At 36.1% G+C, this 15,596-nt stretch overlaps 1 protein-coding gene across 1 annotated transcript in view; it reads right to left on the bottom strand.

Moving 5' to 3' along the window:
- LOC150087822 (uncharacterized) overlaps positions 1-15,596 on the bottom strand; it is a 316,716-nt gene that overhangs the window by 220,416 nt on the left and 80,704 nt on the right. Inside the window, exon 12 of the mRNA XM_090369929.1 lies at positions 6,278-6,362. Coding sequence (XP_090226055.1) covers positions 6,278-6,362 — 85 coding nt within the window. The remainder of the gene's footprint in view (positions 1-6,277; positions 6,363-15,596) is intronic.

Raw genomic sequence — 15,596 nt, 5'->3', positions numbered from 1 at the left:
AAATGGAAAAATTAAATGTAGACCTTTTGTTGTTCCTATGGTGTGAAAAGAACTGCTGCATAGCCACACTGATAATTACTATTTCTGTATGACAAAAATATCAGCTATATCCAGAAAAAGCAAGCATAGCATCAAATATCCTAACACATCATCTGCAATAAGGCCTGTTCCATATAATGATGACTTGCCAACAGCAAATCCCCAAAATCATGGGATAAAGGAAGCAGCAATGAATATAACGAGGATTCTTGTGTTGCAGACTTCACTGCACAATCCACTTCAAAAAAATTGGCCTCCTAAAAATAAAATTATGAGCTGCACTTAATTAACAAGAGTTGAATGATTTAGTTTGTGATTTCATCTTAAGTAAAGAGCAAGTAGAACTCCTTGGTTACAACAGCAGAAGTTACTTGAAAGAACTAAAAATTACAGTATATCAAAAATATCATAAAGTGCTTCCAAAATATTTCGTTATGGAAGATGGTAAGTGTTTCTACAAAGATATTAGTGGATTTCTGAGCAAACTGGCAATGAACACAATCCTAATGAATGGTGTATATTTACTGATATCTCAAAATTAAGTTTAAAAGCAGGTTTGCTGCACAGTGGGAATTCACTGTCATGCTACTGGAATGAATTTTTCCATACTCTACTTCATGCTACTGGACTGAAAGAAACATATTGAAGGTATGTTCAAGGTCCCGAGTGCAATATAGCACCGTGAGTTTGCTTGGAATGTCTTTGGAAGGTAATTGTAATACTCACTGGTCCATGGAGGCTTCACAAAATATTGCTGTTTTCTATGCAGGAGAGAAGTATAGCAGAAAAACATGATATTGTGCAGCAGTGGGAAAAGCAGGAAGAATTCTTAGCAGGGAGAAGTAATATAAAATATTTTCTGCTGATTGCACCAAAAAAAGATTCACCTCACCTTTGTATATAAAGCTTGGATTGGAATAATAGAGAATTTTGTTAAGGCTCTGGATATAAGAAGGAAGTAGATTCTGCTACCCAAGGAAGTGTTTTCCAATTTAAGAGATGGGAAACTAAAAGAAGGAAAGAAGATTATGAATCTCTGGTGTCAACTTTACTGAAATGTTCTAAAGATATGGGCTGCCAAATGTCTTTTAAAATTCATTTTCTTCATCCCCATCTCAGTTTTTTTATTCTCAAAATCTGGAGATGTGAGTGAGGAGAAAGGGAATCATCAGGACATACACATAATGGAAAATCAATAACAAGGCTGCTGGAATAATGCAAAATAGGAGATTACTGCTGGTCTTTTAAGAAGGAAAGCAAAATAGACTATAAGAAAAACAGTGTGGTAAACATTTCTTAGGAAACAAAATGCATGCAACATATTCATTATATGTTTGATTAAAAGTATTTTAAAATAAATAAGACCCATTTTTAAGATAGCATATGCATTTCTGTAAGATATTTGAAATTGCTTGTTCATTAAGTTACTAAAATTTCAGTATATCTTTCAGTAAAGATGTGACAGAGACAACTTTTTATGGTATTTTTAGAATCAGTGAATCAATTTCCTTTAGAATCTAACTTTTGCTCTGTAGATATATATAAAAAAAAAAAATTGTTTTATTGAACAGTTATTGTTGAGAAAATGAACATTTCACCACTAATTATTTAAAATACGGATACAATAGCAGTATATTAGTGAATTCCAGAGTCAACAAAGGGAGAAGGAGGTGCAATTACATTCTATGCTAACCACTTAAAATCTAAAAATTCATATCTAGTAATACTGGTAAATTTAAAGTTACATGTGTCACATTGAAACATCAGGAAGATCTCACCCAAATATGCTTAGTTTATTTCCTACCTGACCACACAGACCTTCTAGGCACGAACTTCAATCCTGGTTAGCAACCAACCTCACTCCAACTCTCCCTATAGTACTGAGTGGAGATTTAATATGCCAGTTCCAAGGCATGCCATAACTCTCTATGACCTGACATTAACATTAAATTAAGCTGATCTCATATGAAATGCCACCAACAAGAGATGGACAAGCACTTGACCTTATTTTTCACAACCTGCCAGATGTAAAACTCACTTTCTCAGTGATTTTTTTTTTTACTTCTGACCACCTGCCACTTGCATGCGCCCTCACTATTACAAAAAGAGAACAAACAGCCCAAGCAGCATACAGTCTCTCTACAACCTAAACTAACCTATTCCCTTAAATTTCTTAAGCCAGGAGATGTAATTTCTCACCTCACTGCCTCTGACTGGATCAGCCTAAAAATATGAATATTGATGAAGCAACCATGGGCCTCTCTCAACAGCGTATATTTATTGCTACAGTTGGGAGGATTTCAAAAAAATATGAATATCTGATCAGATGCCTAAGCTTGTTCAACCAAGACATCAAGATGACCTTCACAAGAAAGTAAAAATTATATAGAAAGTGGATGACATCAAGTACATTAGCTAGCCAGCAAACCTACAAAAGGGGGCCCTGCTTACTTCCTCATATTAAAGAAAGCAGAGCACCACGATGTCATCATTTCCCAGATAAAATGGTCAAGAAGAATATTTGAATTGAAATACTTATTAAATGTAATTATTTTTAATAAAACATTTAAAAGCATCTTTCACACTTACTATTTTCAGAAAAAAAAATTGCAAAAATTTAATTCTGTATAAATATGAAATACTATAAATACGAAACTATTAAGCACTTTCATTTTCAAACTAACACACGTGCAAGTATTGATACATCTTGCCAATTTCACTTGATAACTATATATAAACAACAAATGTCATGTCCACAACTGCTAAAATAAAACTGTTTTATAATTAGGAAGCTAAACAAAGGAAGAGTTACTAATATAGAACTAAGCAGTAATGTGCCACATATATATTTAAGATGGATTGTAAAGCCCCGTGCCACTATTTCCAGTTAAGCAGCAAATATATTAGTATATTTTAATGTAAATGAACTTTTTATTTATTATTTATTTTTTTACTGCAAATTTGATTGTGTTCAAAGGAGTTCTTCTTGATCAGGTTGATAATTTTCAGTACCTTGGCTTCCACATCATAAGTAACTAGCATTATCATGCTGCAGAACATTAATGCCTGTTTGTATATATCCATTAATGACAACCACGATCAAGTTAAGACTTCTTAACGCTTCCTCCAATATAGCGGTCTTTTTTATGGTTCTATTCTAGTTACAAGGCATGAATGCATGAGAGCATTAATCAATACTTTTGGAACAATATGTTTATACTACCGCCTAAGATATGCTTGGCAAGGCCATGTTCTTGATCCAAGAATCCAAAGAAGCTGGCGAGAAATTCCCTATCAAGACACTTAAGAAACCAGTTGAGTTGACTCAGTCAACAAGAGCACAATGGCATTCTGCATTTTTTGGCCATGGCCCATTGTATGAATAACACTACTCTGCATTTTGAAAGAAATTCACTGATGTTTTTTTTTTTTTCGGAAATAGGCATTACTGAATAATTTTCTAATACTGATTTCAAAAATTATTTTATTTGTTTCCATCACATCAGGTTTCTTCAAAATCATTAAAGAAAATTTGATTTTTTACAAATTTTTATTAATTTTGGCAGAATTTGTGCATTGAAATTATAACAAAATGCTGTTTTTACCAGACTTTTATATTTAAATACATGTTGAAAACTCTATTAAAAAGGCAGTGGTGTAAAACTAAACATTCAACTCTCATTTTAAAAACTGATCTACGATGGGTCAAATTTTCGTTTCTTTGATTTTCCTGTAGATCTTCCTACTTTAAAGTCCCGCCAGCAATAGTCAGCCATCATGTTGGCATTCAACCTCCCCTGATACCTTATCTTCATGTTTTTAATGTCCTGATCACCAACACTTCCAAGATTTTTAGGAAAATAGTCGATGCAGGAGTGTAAAAATGTCAACAATAATTTCAACTATATTCTTGGAGTCTGGATTCCTGTTGTTCACTAAGAAGTTCTCAACAGCAGATCTGAAGCTAATTCATGCCTGTTTTTCTCTTTTATTCAGTTTCCTCAAAATCTTGGTCTATCAGTTTGCGAATTTGTGGTATAACAAAAATACCTTGTTTTAGCTTCTTGTTTTAGATGATGGAAAGTTAGTACAACAGCAGGGATCTTCCTGAGGTAAAGCTTTCACAAACTGTTTCATCAAACCCAGCTTGATGTGTAAGGGTGAAAGGAGGACAGGGGTCTGCCAGTGGTTTATGAACTATGTTATATGATTGGGAAACAAACTGCCCCCTCCTTGGCTAGACCTTGACATCCTAGTGCTTATTCCTTGCCCAACTGTCCCACTCACACAAAAAGCAAGGTATTTTTGTGTAGCCAGATTGCTGTCCAAGTAACATATCATATAGGGGAAACCCGAGAGACTGCTTACTTTAACCAATAACACTTTGAACACACTTTGTCCAAGTAACATGCCTATCACTTTGCATAAAGCAAAGTGATAGGCATGTTATCATTTATCATAAAGCAGACCACCCTGCTTTATGATATTAATCCATTTCAAAAATTCAAGTGGTTTAATTAGTGTTATTCACATTTAATTAATACATTTAAGTTTTTTTTCTTTTTCATGTCTTAAAAAAATGGGATTCATGGCTTATTCAAGAGTGCAAGATATTTGAGAAAATAAGGTATATACAACAAAGAATGCATACTGCAATAATGGATACATTTAAATGAAATAATATTAATTGACTAAGGTATTAGTCAATTAGCATTATACTGTAAAAGATAATACTTTTCCTTTCTACTTTGAACTAATTTTAACTTTTAATTTTCCAATTATAATGGAATCATGTATTTATAAGCAGGGTGTCCATGAAGCCAGATTTAAAACTGCAATAACTTAGGTTCTATATGAGATAAAAGAATAATCTAGAAAATGCATTGAAAAGGTAATCATATATTAAGATTCAACATAACCTCCATCATTACTGATACAAAATACAGTACAATTTTGCAATTCCATAAGCCCTTTCTCCAATTGTTTCAGTTACAGCATTTATTGCATCTGTAATCCAGAAAAAAAAAAATCAAGTAAAAAGTAACATTTTGAGGAGTAATCAGATTTTTAACATGTCCTCCATAGAAGAATGTCCAATGGAGACAAATCAATAAGATTGGGAAAGCAATTAACCCACTTCTGCTGACCCATCTGTTTGGGAAGACTTGCTGATATGTACTTAGTTTTGAGCAAAATGGCAAGGTGCTCCATCTTACTGAAAAACTGTATTGGCTTCAATTCTTAATTTTCTTAGTAAAGGAATAAAAAAATCCTATAACACCGTAAGGTAACTATCACCATTAACCACTGTTCCTTCAAAAGAGAAAGGGACCAATATTTTTTTTTTTTCCAGGGGCATACTAGACATTGACTTTAGGGGAGGAATCCTTTAATGTTCCCAGACTTCTTGTGGTTTCTCTGTTCACCCCACTCCCAAATGTGAAAATTATGGCAATTAACTTTGCTACTAATATAAAACTGCATCATCATTAAACATTAGATTGTCAAGAGATAAGATGTAATTTTTGACATTTTCATTAACTTATGACAGAAAGCTAATCTTGCATGGTAATCCTTTTTCAGAAATATTTGATGCACTTGGATCTTGTAAGGTCACTTGTGCAATTTCGCTCTTAACAATTTTGTGCATACTTTTGCTTTAGGAACACCAAATTCCAGAGATACTTGTCTTAATAATTTTCATGGACTGTGCTGAAACAAGCTTCCTCAACAGATTCCAGTCTCCTTGTTTAATAAACACCTTCATGGCTTATCATCAACACAAGCAGTCTCTTTACATTTCATCATCCAGTTTTAAATGGAATTTCTGTGCGATGCTTCCATTTTGCATTGTGTCCCAAATTTTCTTCTAACTGCTGATATGGACTTAGCTTGCTCTACTAGCCAGAGCTAAGTACATATCAGCAGTTCACTTTTTCTTCTATTGAAGCCATTTCTTGTAGAGTAGATTATCTGAAAAAATCAAAAAATTAAATTAGAGTAAATTAAGTATTTATACATAAAAAACTAGAATAAATTACCTTTTCAATGCATTTTACAGACTGTTTTTTATCCTGTGTAGAACCTAAATTACTGCAGTTTTAAAGTGCACAAGGACTTTATGGCCATACATAAAGTCCATAAAGATAAACATAAGGACTTATGTAGTTTCAATGTTGATAAATAACAACTCTCCAAACCACACAGGCAAAAAAAAAAAAAAAAAAACAGAACTTACCAAGTGTCAATAATGCTATCTGCAGTAACGGAAGGTATATGTTCTGACGTGTGACGATGGGTATCCTCAAATACACTACTCCACTCTGGAAATATGAAAGTTAAGAAAACAGCTCAGATATAGTGATTAAAAATATACACACATAATAAAATGAGAATAAGTTGCATATCCAATCAATCCATTAAGCATTACAGGTCCAACTAAGTTCACTAAGGAGGAAGAGAGGAAACCATTATAGAAAAAAAGATGAAAGCCACAGCCTGAGCCTTTATATTCAAAAGTTATCACAAAATGGCACTAGATTTTCTGCATAAATTAACTGTTTTGTACCTTAGCAAGAGAATAACAGTCTTGTACTTTAGCCAAGAGAATAACAGTCAAGTTTCTTTAGATCAGTGTGATCCAATACATAACTTGCAAGCCAAAGTCTGGGGTATCAGAGTCTTGCAAGCCAAAAAATTTGCTATGTTCTATACAAATATTGGTATAAACGTTTAAGGGAGGTAGGTAACATCTAAAGGAATGTGAATCGCATAGGAACCCATAACCGGAAACGTTACCATAAGTCAGTACACTGTGCTGTTCATCAGTTCGCGAGAGGTAAAATTTCTGGTTTACTCGTTCAAGCAGTAGTCGCCGCACAAAGGGCATGCATCGATATACGAACTGTGAGCTGGAAGACATGCACCTAGTGTATGGATTAGCAGAGGGCCCACACGACACAACATTGCTTCACAATAAATGTGTGGGCAGGTATGGTCGGTGACTGCTTAGTCGGCCCATACCTGTTACCATCCCGCATGAACTCCGCTAAATATCAGATCTTTCTTGAACAAGTTCTACCAGGGTTACTTGACGATGTTCCAGCAAATGTGAGACGCAACATTTGGTTTCAACATGACGGGGCACCTGCCCATTATGGAAGGTGCGTTCGTGACCATTTGAACAGGCGTTTTGGGCGTCGATCGATTGGCCGTGGTGGATCCGTTGCCTGGCCCCTACACTCACCTGATTTATCGAGCCTTGATTTCTTTCTATGGGGGGGCCCTCAAATCTATCATGTATGAATCGCCTGTGGAGATGGAAATGGATATCGTGTCAAGACTCGTCTGTGCTGCTGCTACTGTCAAAGAAACTCCAGGTGTGTTTGACCGTGTCCGCCAATCCATGCTGCGTCAGTGTCACGCATGCATCGCGTCTCATGGTGGAACCTTCGAGCATCTGTTGTAACATCATGAAATGCATCCATCTCGTACTCCATTGTTAATATTATGTCAAATAAATGTTTGCCAGTAATTACTGTCTTGTGCCATTTCTGCTTCTTGTGCTCTGCTGCTACTTTCCCGTGACGTTTCTGGTTATGGGTTCCTATGCGATTCACATTCCTTTAGATGTTACCAACCTCCCCTAAACGTTTATACCAATATTTTTGAGACACCCTGTATAATACAGCATGTCTTAACCAATTATATATTAGTTAACATAATATGCATTAGCATTCTAATTTGAACTATAATATAAATGTCTTGATAAAAAACAAGAATGTATACAATAATGAATTCCACCTGTGTGAACCCAAAAGGTGATTGCCAGAATGGCCCAGTAAAAGAGAGAGAGGGGACGGCAACTCCTGTTCAGACATTAAAAGGGCATTAATTTCTAAGAAAATTCTCATCTATCTTCTGGATTTTACAACTGGGTGACCATGTTCTTTTTCTGGCTGCTCACTGTATGTAGTGGTAAACAGCTATCTTCAAACTTTGCAGTCAATACTAATGTATTACAATTAAGTCTAGTCTCCAGCCACTGCAATTTGCAGAACTTAAGCCTCTCTTGGTAAGAGGATCCCTTCGTTCCCCTCACCAATCTTGTTGCCCTTCTCTGTACATGCTCAAGCAAATCTACATCCTTTCTAAAATGAGGCCTCTAGACCTGTACAAAGTACTCAAGGCATGGCCTGACCATTGCCTTATACAGAAGGACAATCACCTCCTTTTCCCTGCTAGCAAAATTCCTATATATCATTGACAAAACCCCATGACCTGCCCTGGCAGCCTGTCTGCATTGCTCAGAAAACTTCATATCTGACTGCACAATTACTTCCAGGTCTTTTTCATTTTCTATCACCATTAGTAAAATAATAAGAGGAGTTTTCTTAATGTAGTACGTAGAACACTTCCGTATGATACCCTCCAGAAATTAAAAAAGAAAAAAATCGACAACTTACCGGTACATTAGAGTAAATTATAAATAATTAAATAATCAATTTAACACAATTCAAATCAATTTAAAACAATTAAAAATCAAATTAAAGCAATTAAAAGAATCTAACGAAAATATTCAAAACGATTTTCCTTCCTTAGATTCTTTTAATTGCGTTAATTTGATTTTTAATTGTTTTAAACTGATTTGAATTGTGTTAAATTGATTATTTAATTATTTATAATTTACTCTAATGTACCGGTAAGTTGTTGATTTTTTCGTTTTAATTTCCGGAGGGTATCATACGGAAGTGTTCTACGTACTACATTGAGGTAAACTCCTCTTATTATTTTACTAATATTATTATCAACGTAGAACATATTGAGTATTACAGCTCTGATTCATACTATCTATTTTCTATCACCTTAAGTGTAGTACCACACAGTTGGTATGTTTCTCTGGGGTTACTTCTACCCATATGCAGTACTTTGCATTTGTCAAGGTTAAACTTCAGTTGCCATTTCTTAGCCCATCTGCCCAAATTATCTAGATCCTGTTGCAATAGCACACTGCCATTACTGTCATTAACAACCCTGCCAACCTTTATATCATATGCAAACTTCGACACTAAGCCTGATATACCTTCATCAATATCATTGATAAATATACAAAACAACAGCGGACCTAACATCGAACCCTGTGGGACTCCACTAATAACATTAGTCCACGAAGAGTAGCGCCCATTGATTACCACCCTCTGTCTTCTCCCACTCAACCATCCTTTTATCCATTGTAGCAACTTACCCTTAATACCAATCTGCTCCAATTTGTACAATAGTCTTCCATGCGCAACAGTGTCAAAAGCTTTCCTGAAATCGAAATATATGATATCAAAATTATTTTTTGCATCCAATTCCTTTGTAACCACATCATAATATCCTATAAAATTTGTCAGACGAGACTTTCCCTTAACAAACTCATGCTTTGTCTGATTTATTGCTGCAGTCTTGTCTAGATGATCCTGCAATGCATCTTTAACCAGTGACTCCATTATTTTACCTGGAATAGAAGTTAAACTAACTGGTCTGTAATTACTCGTGTCACCCTTCGATCCCCCTTTGTGAATTGGGGATACATTTGCACATCTCCAGTCCGTGGGAACCTCCCCTGAGTCCAAGGATGCTCTCATAATTATGGCTAAGGGTTTGTTTAGTTGGTTTGCTGCCTCCTTTAATATAACTGGATAGATCCCATCCACCCCAGGTGCCTTTCTTATATTTAACTTCAACAATTTCTCCTCCACTCCGGTCTCAGTTATAACAAAATCATTAAGCACCCTGCTTCAATTTGATAACCTTCTGCCATTTTCAAACCTTAATAACTCCTCATGTGTGAATGTAGATGCAAAATACTCATTCAGTTTGTTTGCTATCTGAGCAAGATCATCAACAGTCAAACCATCGATATCAAGTGGACCAATCAGATTCATCCCCTTCCTTTTAGAGTTTATATAAGTAAAGAAATCCTTGCTGTTTTTCTTAGCATCCTTTTTCAAAGATTCCTCGTAATCTGCCTTCGCCTGCTTAACCTCCTTTGTGACCTGATTGAATTCTAGCTTATATCTGCCATAGGCTTCTGAGTCGCTTGATAATTTATATGCATTGCATGCATTTTTCTTCTCTGTCACAAGTCTCATTAGTTCATTTGATAACCATTTAGGCCTAAACCTTGAACAATATTTCTTTATTAGGTATGAAACTTTTAGTAGCTTCCACGATTAATTCCTTGAATGCTTTCCACTTAGGATTTACCGTTGCTAACATCGTCAGTTGATCCCACTGTACAGAATTATAATTCTGTACAGTGGGACCTACATGGTGATATGATTGAGGTGTATAAAGCCTTGAATGGGTTAAGCATGCTGAATTCTGATGGGATCCTTCCACTTGTTCAGATTACAAACCTAAGAGGGCATAAATTCAAATTAAGAAAAGACAGGTGTAGAATAGATGTGCGGAAATTTGTCTTTAGCCAGCGGGTGGTTAATTGCTGGAACAAACTTCCATCTGTCGTCGTGGAAGTTGATAGGTTAAATAAATTTAAGGAGGAACTGGACAGGCATGTGGAGGGAAGGGTGTGATTTTTTTTTTTTTGGCTGATGCTGCATAAGCTCATACACTTGCTTTCTTGTGTCACATGCCACTACTACTACTACTACTACAAGATTCTCCTTTTATCTGATTTTTTTTCCCTCCTCCCTCGTAGACCTAACAGTTGGTTAACATACGTGATGCTTTCCTGGAAAACTACATACTCAACAAATCTATAAAAATCGAACATAAATTTCGCATATAAACTTATATAACTTGCCTAGATGTGTTTCTGAAGATTTTCTGAAACAGCAACTAATTTCATGTTTCTAAAATGAAATATGAATAAATATGATGAGTTACCTTCTTTTCACCAGAAAGAATCTTAGAGCAAGTGGTGATATCATAAAGGCCTCTAACATTACTTCTTTCATCGTTGGGATCAGAATCCTCTACCTCCTAGCTTTTCTTCGAACTCCATCATGATTTCTTTTAAAAACTTTGAGATCAAGGATATTTGAAGGTGGGATACTGAAGATTATCATCAGGCATCCTTCTATCATCCCTTTTTCTTCATTTTATAATGTGCTGAAATTCATTCAAATTATCAATCATGAAGTCTTCTCTATGAGACTCCAAGAATTCATCCACATCTTCGGTATCATTTTTTCCATTTCTCGGAAATCTTTATAGTAATGGACAAAACGTTCCGGCAACCCTTCATAGTAAATTGCTTGATATCTTTTTGGCTTATAACAATGTTTCTCATTACCATAAGAGATTATACTCCTTTCAAAACTGCACGAGCGACAATTCTTCTCAAATAATACTGCTTGAAGGTGAAAATGTCGCTCAAAACCATAGGCCGAGTAGGGAAGTAATATTTTGAGAAAGGAACACCATTTCCCCTTGAGAAAGAGAAACCACGATATGAGAATGACCAGGAGCATTTTCACAACTGAACAATGCTTTTAAAGCCACATTCTTTACCGACTTGGTAGAAAACAATGCAGAAAACAGAAGTGGAAAAACACTACAGTAGCTGATGTTTTATTATTTAATTTCCAAATCACTGGAAGAGAAGACTTTGAAAAATTCTTGAAAATCTGTGGATTCTCACTATGATATACTAAAAGTGGTTTCAATTTAAAGATGCCAATCACAGTTGGACTCAGGGGAGGTTCCCACGGACTGGAGATGTGCAAATGTATCCCCAATTCACAAAGGGGGATCGAAGCGCGACACGAGTAATTACAGACCAGTTAGTTTAACTTCTGTTCTGGGTAAAATAATGGAGTCACTGGTTAAAGATGCATTGCAGGATCATCTAGACAAGACTGCAGCAATAATTCAGACACAGCATCGGTTTGTTAAGGGAAAGTCTTGTCTGACAAATTTGATAGGATATTATGATGCAGTTACAAAGGAACTGGATGCAAAAAATAATTTTAATATCATATATTTGGATTTCAGGAAAGCTTTTGCCACTGTTGCGCATGAAAGACTATTGTACAAATTGGAGCAGAATGGTATTAAGGGTAAGTTGCTACAAGGGATAAAAGGATGGTTAAGTGGGAGAAGACAGAGGGTGGTAATCAATGGGTGCTGCTCTTCGTGGACTAATGTTATTAGTGGAGTCCCACAGGGTTCGGTGTTAGGTCCACTGTTGTTTTGTATATTTATCAATGATATTGATGAAGGTATATTAGGCTTAATGTCGAAGTTTGCAGATGATACAAAGGTTGGCAGGGTTGTTAATGACAGTAATGGCAGTGTGTTACTGCAACAGGATCTAGATAATTTGGGCAGATGGGCTAAGAAGTGGCAACTGAAGTTTAACCTTGACAAATGCAAAGTACTGCATATGGGTAGAAGTAACCCCAGAGAAACGTACCAACTGTGTGGTACTACGCTTAAGGTGGTAGAAAATGAAAAAGATCTGGGAGTAATTGTGCAGTCAGATATGAAGTTTTCTGAGCAATGCAGACAGGCTGCCAGGGCAGGTCATGGGGTTTTGTCAATGATATATAGGAATTTTGCTAGCAAGGAGAAGGAAGTGATTGTCCCTCTGTATAAGGCAATGGTCAGGCCATGCCTTGAGTACTGCGTACAGGTCTGGAGGTCTCATTTTAGGAAGGATGTAGATTTACTTGAGCGTGTACAGAGAAGGGCAACAAGATTGGTGAGGGGAATGAAGGGATCCTCTTACCAAGAGAGGCTTAAGTTCTACAAATTGCAGTGGCTGGAGACTAGGCACCTGCGCGGTGATCTGATTGAGGTGTATAAGGCCTTGAATGGGTTGAGCACGCTGAATTCTGATGGGATCCTTCCACTTGTTCAGATTACGAACCTAAGGGGGCATAAATTCAAATTAAGAAAGGACAGATGTAGAATAGATGTGCGGAAATTTGCCTTTAGCCAGCGGGTGGTTAATTGCTGGAATAAACTTCCATCTGTCGTTGTGGAAGTTGATAGGTTGAATAAATTTAAGGAGGAACTGGACAGGCATTTGGAGGGAATGGTGTGATTTTTTTTTTTTTTTTTTGGTTGATGCTGCATAAGCTCATACACTTGCTTTCTTGCATCACATGCCACTACTACTACTACTACTACTACATTACAGCCTATCAATATGGTCAAGCAGTCTTTTGAAACTTTTAAAAAATCTCTTGTGTTTTACAGTTTTTAAAAACTGTAAAACACAAGAGAATCATCTTCTAGAATAATCTTATTTCATCCATTGAAGAGTTTAATTATATTGAATTTTCATGCAAAACATGGGAAAATGTACATAACTGCAGATATACAGTGGTAGACAAAAAAACCACATCACTTGTGAATTTTGCAAACAATGTGTTTTGTGATGCATTGTGTTCGAAATGCATTTGTTAGATGGGATATATATCTCTGTGAATGAAATCCAATAAAATGCCTCCATCTGATATATACCTAATTGCCATAAATATCTTCCCAGAAGGTGAAATGCATAATTAATGGAAATATGAGAAATCATACAAATGGCAATCATGACAACCAAACATACATTTTATTGCATTTACATGTACAAACTGAAATGACAAGTTAACGTAACAGTATTGTGTACTGTAAATCAGCAAAATAAATCCTCAATATTTTGTTGTTCCTCCTCGAGCTGCAATTACAGCCTTGCAACGATCTGGCATAGAGTAAATCAACTTCTGGATATATGGTTGCCCAATTTCGTGGTACCACACTCTTACAATGCTCTCCTGAAGCTGAATCTTACTTGTTGGCTTCTTCTGAGCAATTTTAGACGACATTATGTACCAGAAATTTTCAATAGGGTTCAAATCATTACAGTGTTGGAGTAGCAGGGCCAGTCCAACACTGTAATGCCAGCATTTCTGAGGTGTGACTGCACCTTAAGTGAGAAAAGCAAGGGAAAATATTGGTATAAGTATGTTTTAAGCCTTGTGAGACAAGAAGACAAACCTCATCATTAAATCTAAATAGCATAAAACTTACCAATTTTGATGTGTGGCAAAGTGCCGAGTCCTGTTGAAAAATGCAGTTTTGGACATCTGTGTGGTGAACCCTAATAACGGGTTTCGGGCACTCCTCCAAGATATCAGTATAGGTTTCTGCATTCACCGTTCCGTTAATAAACTTAATTCACCCCACCCTTTTGCTTGTTATGCATCCCCAGACCATCTGACCAGCGGGAAACTTTACAGTGGGTGTTAAGTAGCGAGAATGGTATGCCTTCGATTTTCACATTCTGGCATATTGCTTCCCATCCAAGACATGCAGGTTGAATTTCGATTCGTCAGAAAACATGACAATGTCCCATTACTCATTTTTCCATGAAACATGCGTTTTAACCGAAGAAAGTAGCTTCCTTCTTCATTTGTTGGGTCAACAAAAGCTTCTTCTTGGGCTGATAGGCATGCAGAACACATTCCGAAAGTTGTCTTTGGATAGTTCTTGCACTTGTTTCAATACCAGAGGCCATCTCAAAGTCCAGTTTTATATCAGGAGCACTAGCATGGCGATTACGAAGGCACAGCCATTTCAAATATCGATCTTGGGAAGGCATAGTCACTCTCTTATGGCCTGATCCAGATTTTCTCTTCACATCACCCGTTTCACGCTTTAATTTCAGCACTCAGGATACTGTTGACTAGTGGTAGCCTATTTTATTAGCAATAGCATGCATAGAAAGCCCTTCCTGGGACAGAGCAACAGCTATACTTTTTTTTTCTTGGTGTCAACTGAACATATGAAACCATGCTTACACCTCCGCAAAACAGGATACTAATGAGCTTGTATACCCTTCCAACGCCGTATTTATATAAACAGCTGATGCAATACCTCGCAAATTCTGTCTGATGCAATACCTTTGCTTTGGGACAAACAAAATGACTGTAATCAAACAATATCTTATACATTTCACTACAAATGTTACTTTTTTTAAGGTGATGCAGTTTTTTTGTCCACCACTGTACGTATATATATTGGACAAATGATATCGTTATGAAACATCGTATCACTCATGTGTTAACTGGATGTACATAACTGAGCATTAGGTTTATATCAACAAGCTTTACTGTAGGTGAAACCTTTTCCATTTACAAGTGTTTCAATAGAAAAACAGTCATAATTATTCAAATATTTTGCTACAATGCTTCCTTAAATGCTGGTCCCAAGCGCTTTTTGTTTAACTAATCTTTTAAAACGTAACCCTGTCTTACTTCCTGCAAAAGAGAATGTTTCATCTATGCTCATTTTCAAAAACATCTGGAGTTTCCATCTTTCTTGGCACAAACATATACCAATATCACTTCCTCTACATCCAAACAATGTCTTCTCTCTTTTATTCACAGCATTATTTTTCTTCTGAGCAACTTTTAATTCTATGCATGTCACGAATTTGTTCTGTTACAGAATGCTGTTCCTTCATACTGAGTAGTGGTTTTTTTTTTTTTTTTTTTTTTTCTGTAGTTGTTGGCGCATCAGCTTCTGTGGCCATAATGCACCTCCCAAGGTTT

The sequence above is a fragment of the Mastigoproctus giganteus genome, chromosome 3, assembly GCF_048544385.1.
Source record: "Mastigoproctus giganteus isolate SK-2022 chromosome 3, ASM4854438v1, whole genome shotgun sequence".
NCBI lineage: Eukaryota > Metazoa > Arthropoda > Arachnida > Uropygi > Thelyphonidae > Mastigoproctus > Mastigoproctus giganteus.
The sequence above is the reverse complement of the archived record's forward strand: the minus strand, read 5'-3'. Positions and strand labels throughout refer to the sequence as shown.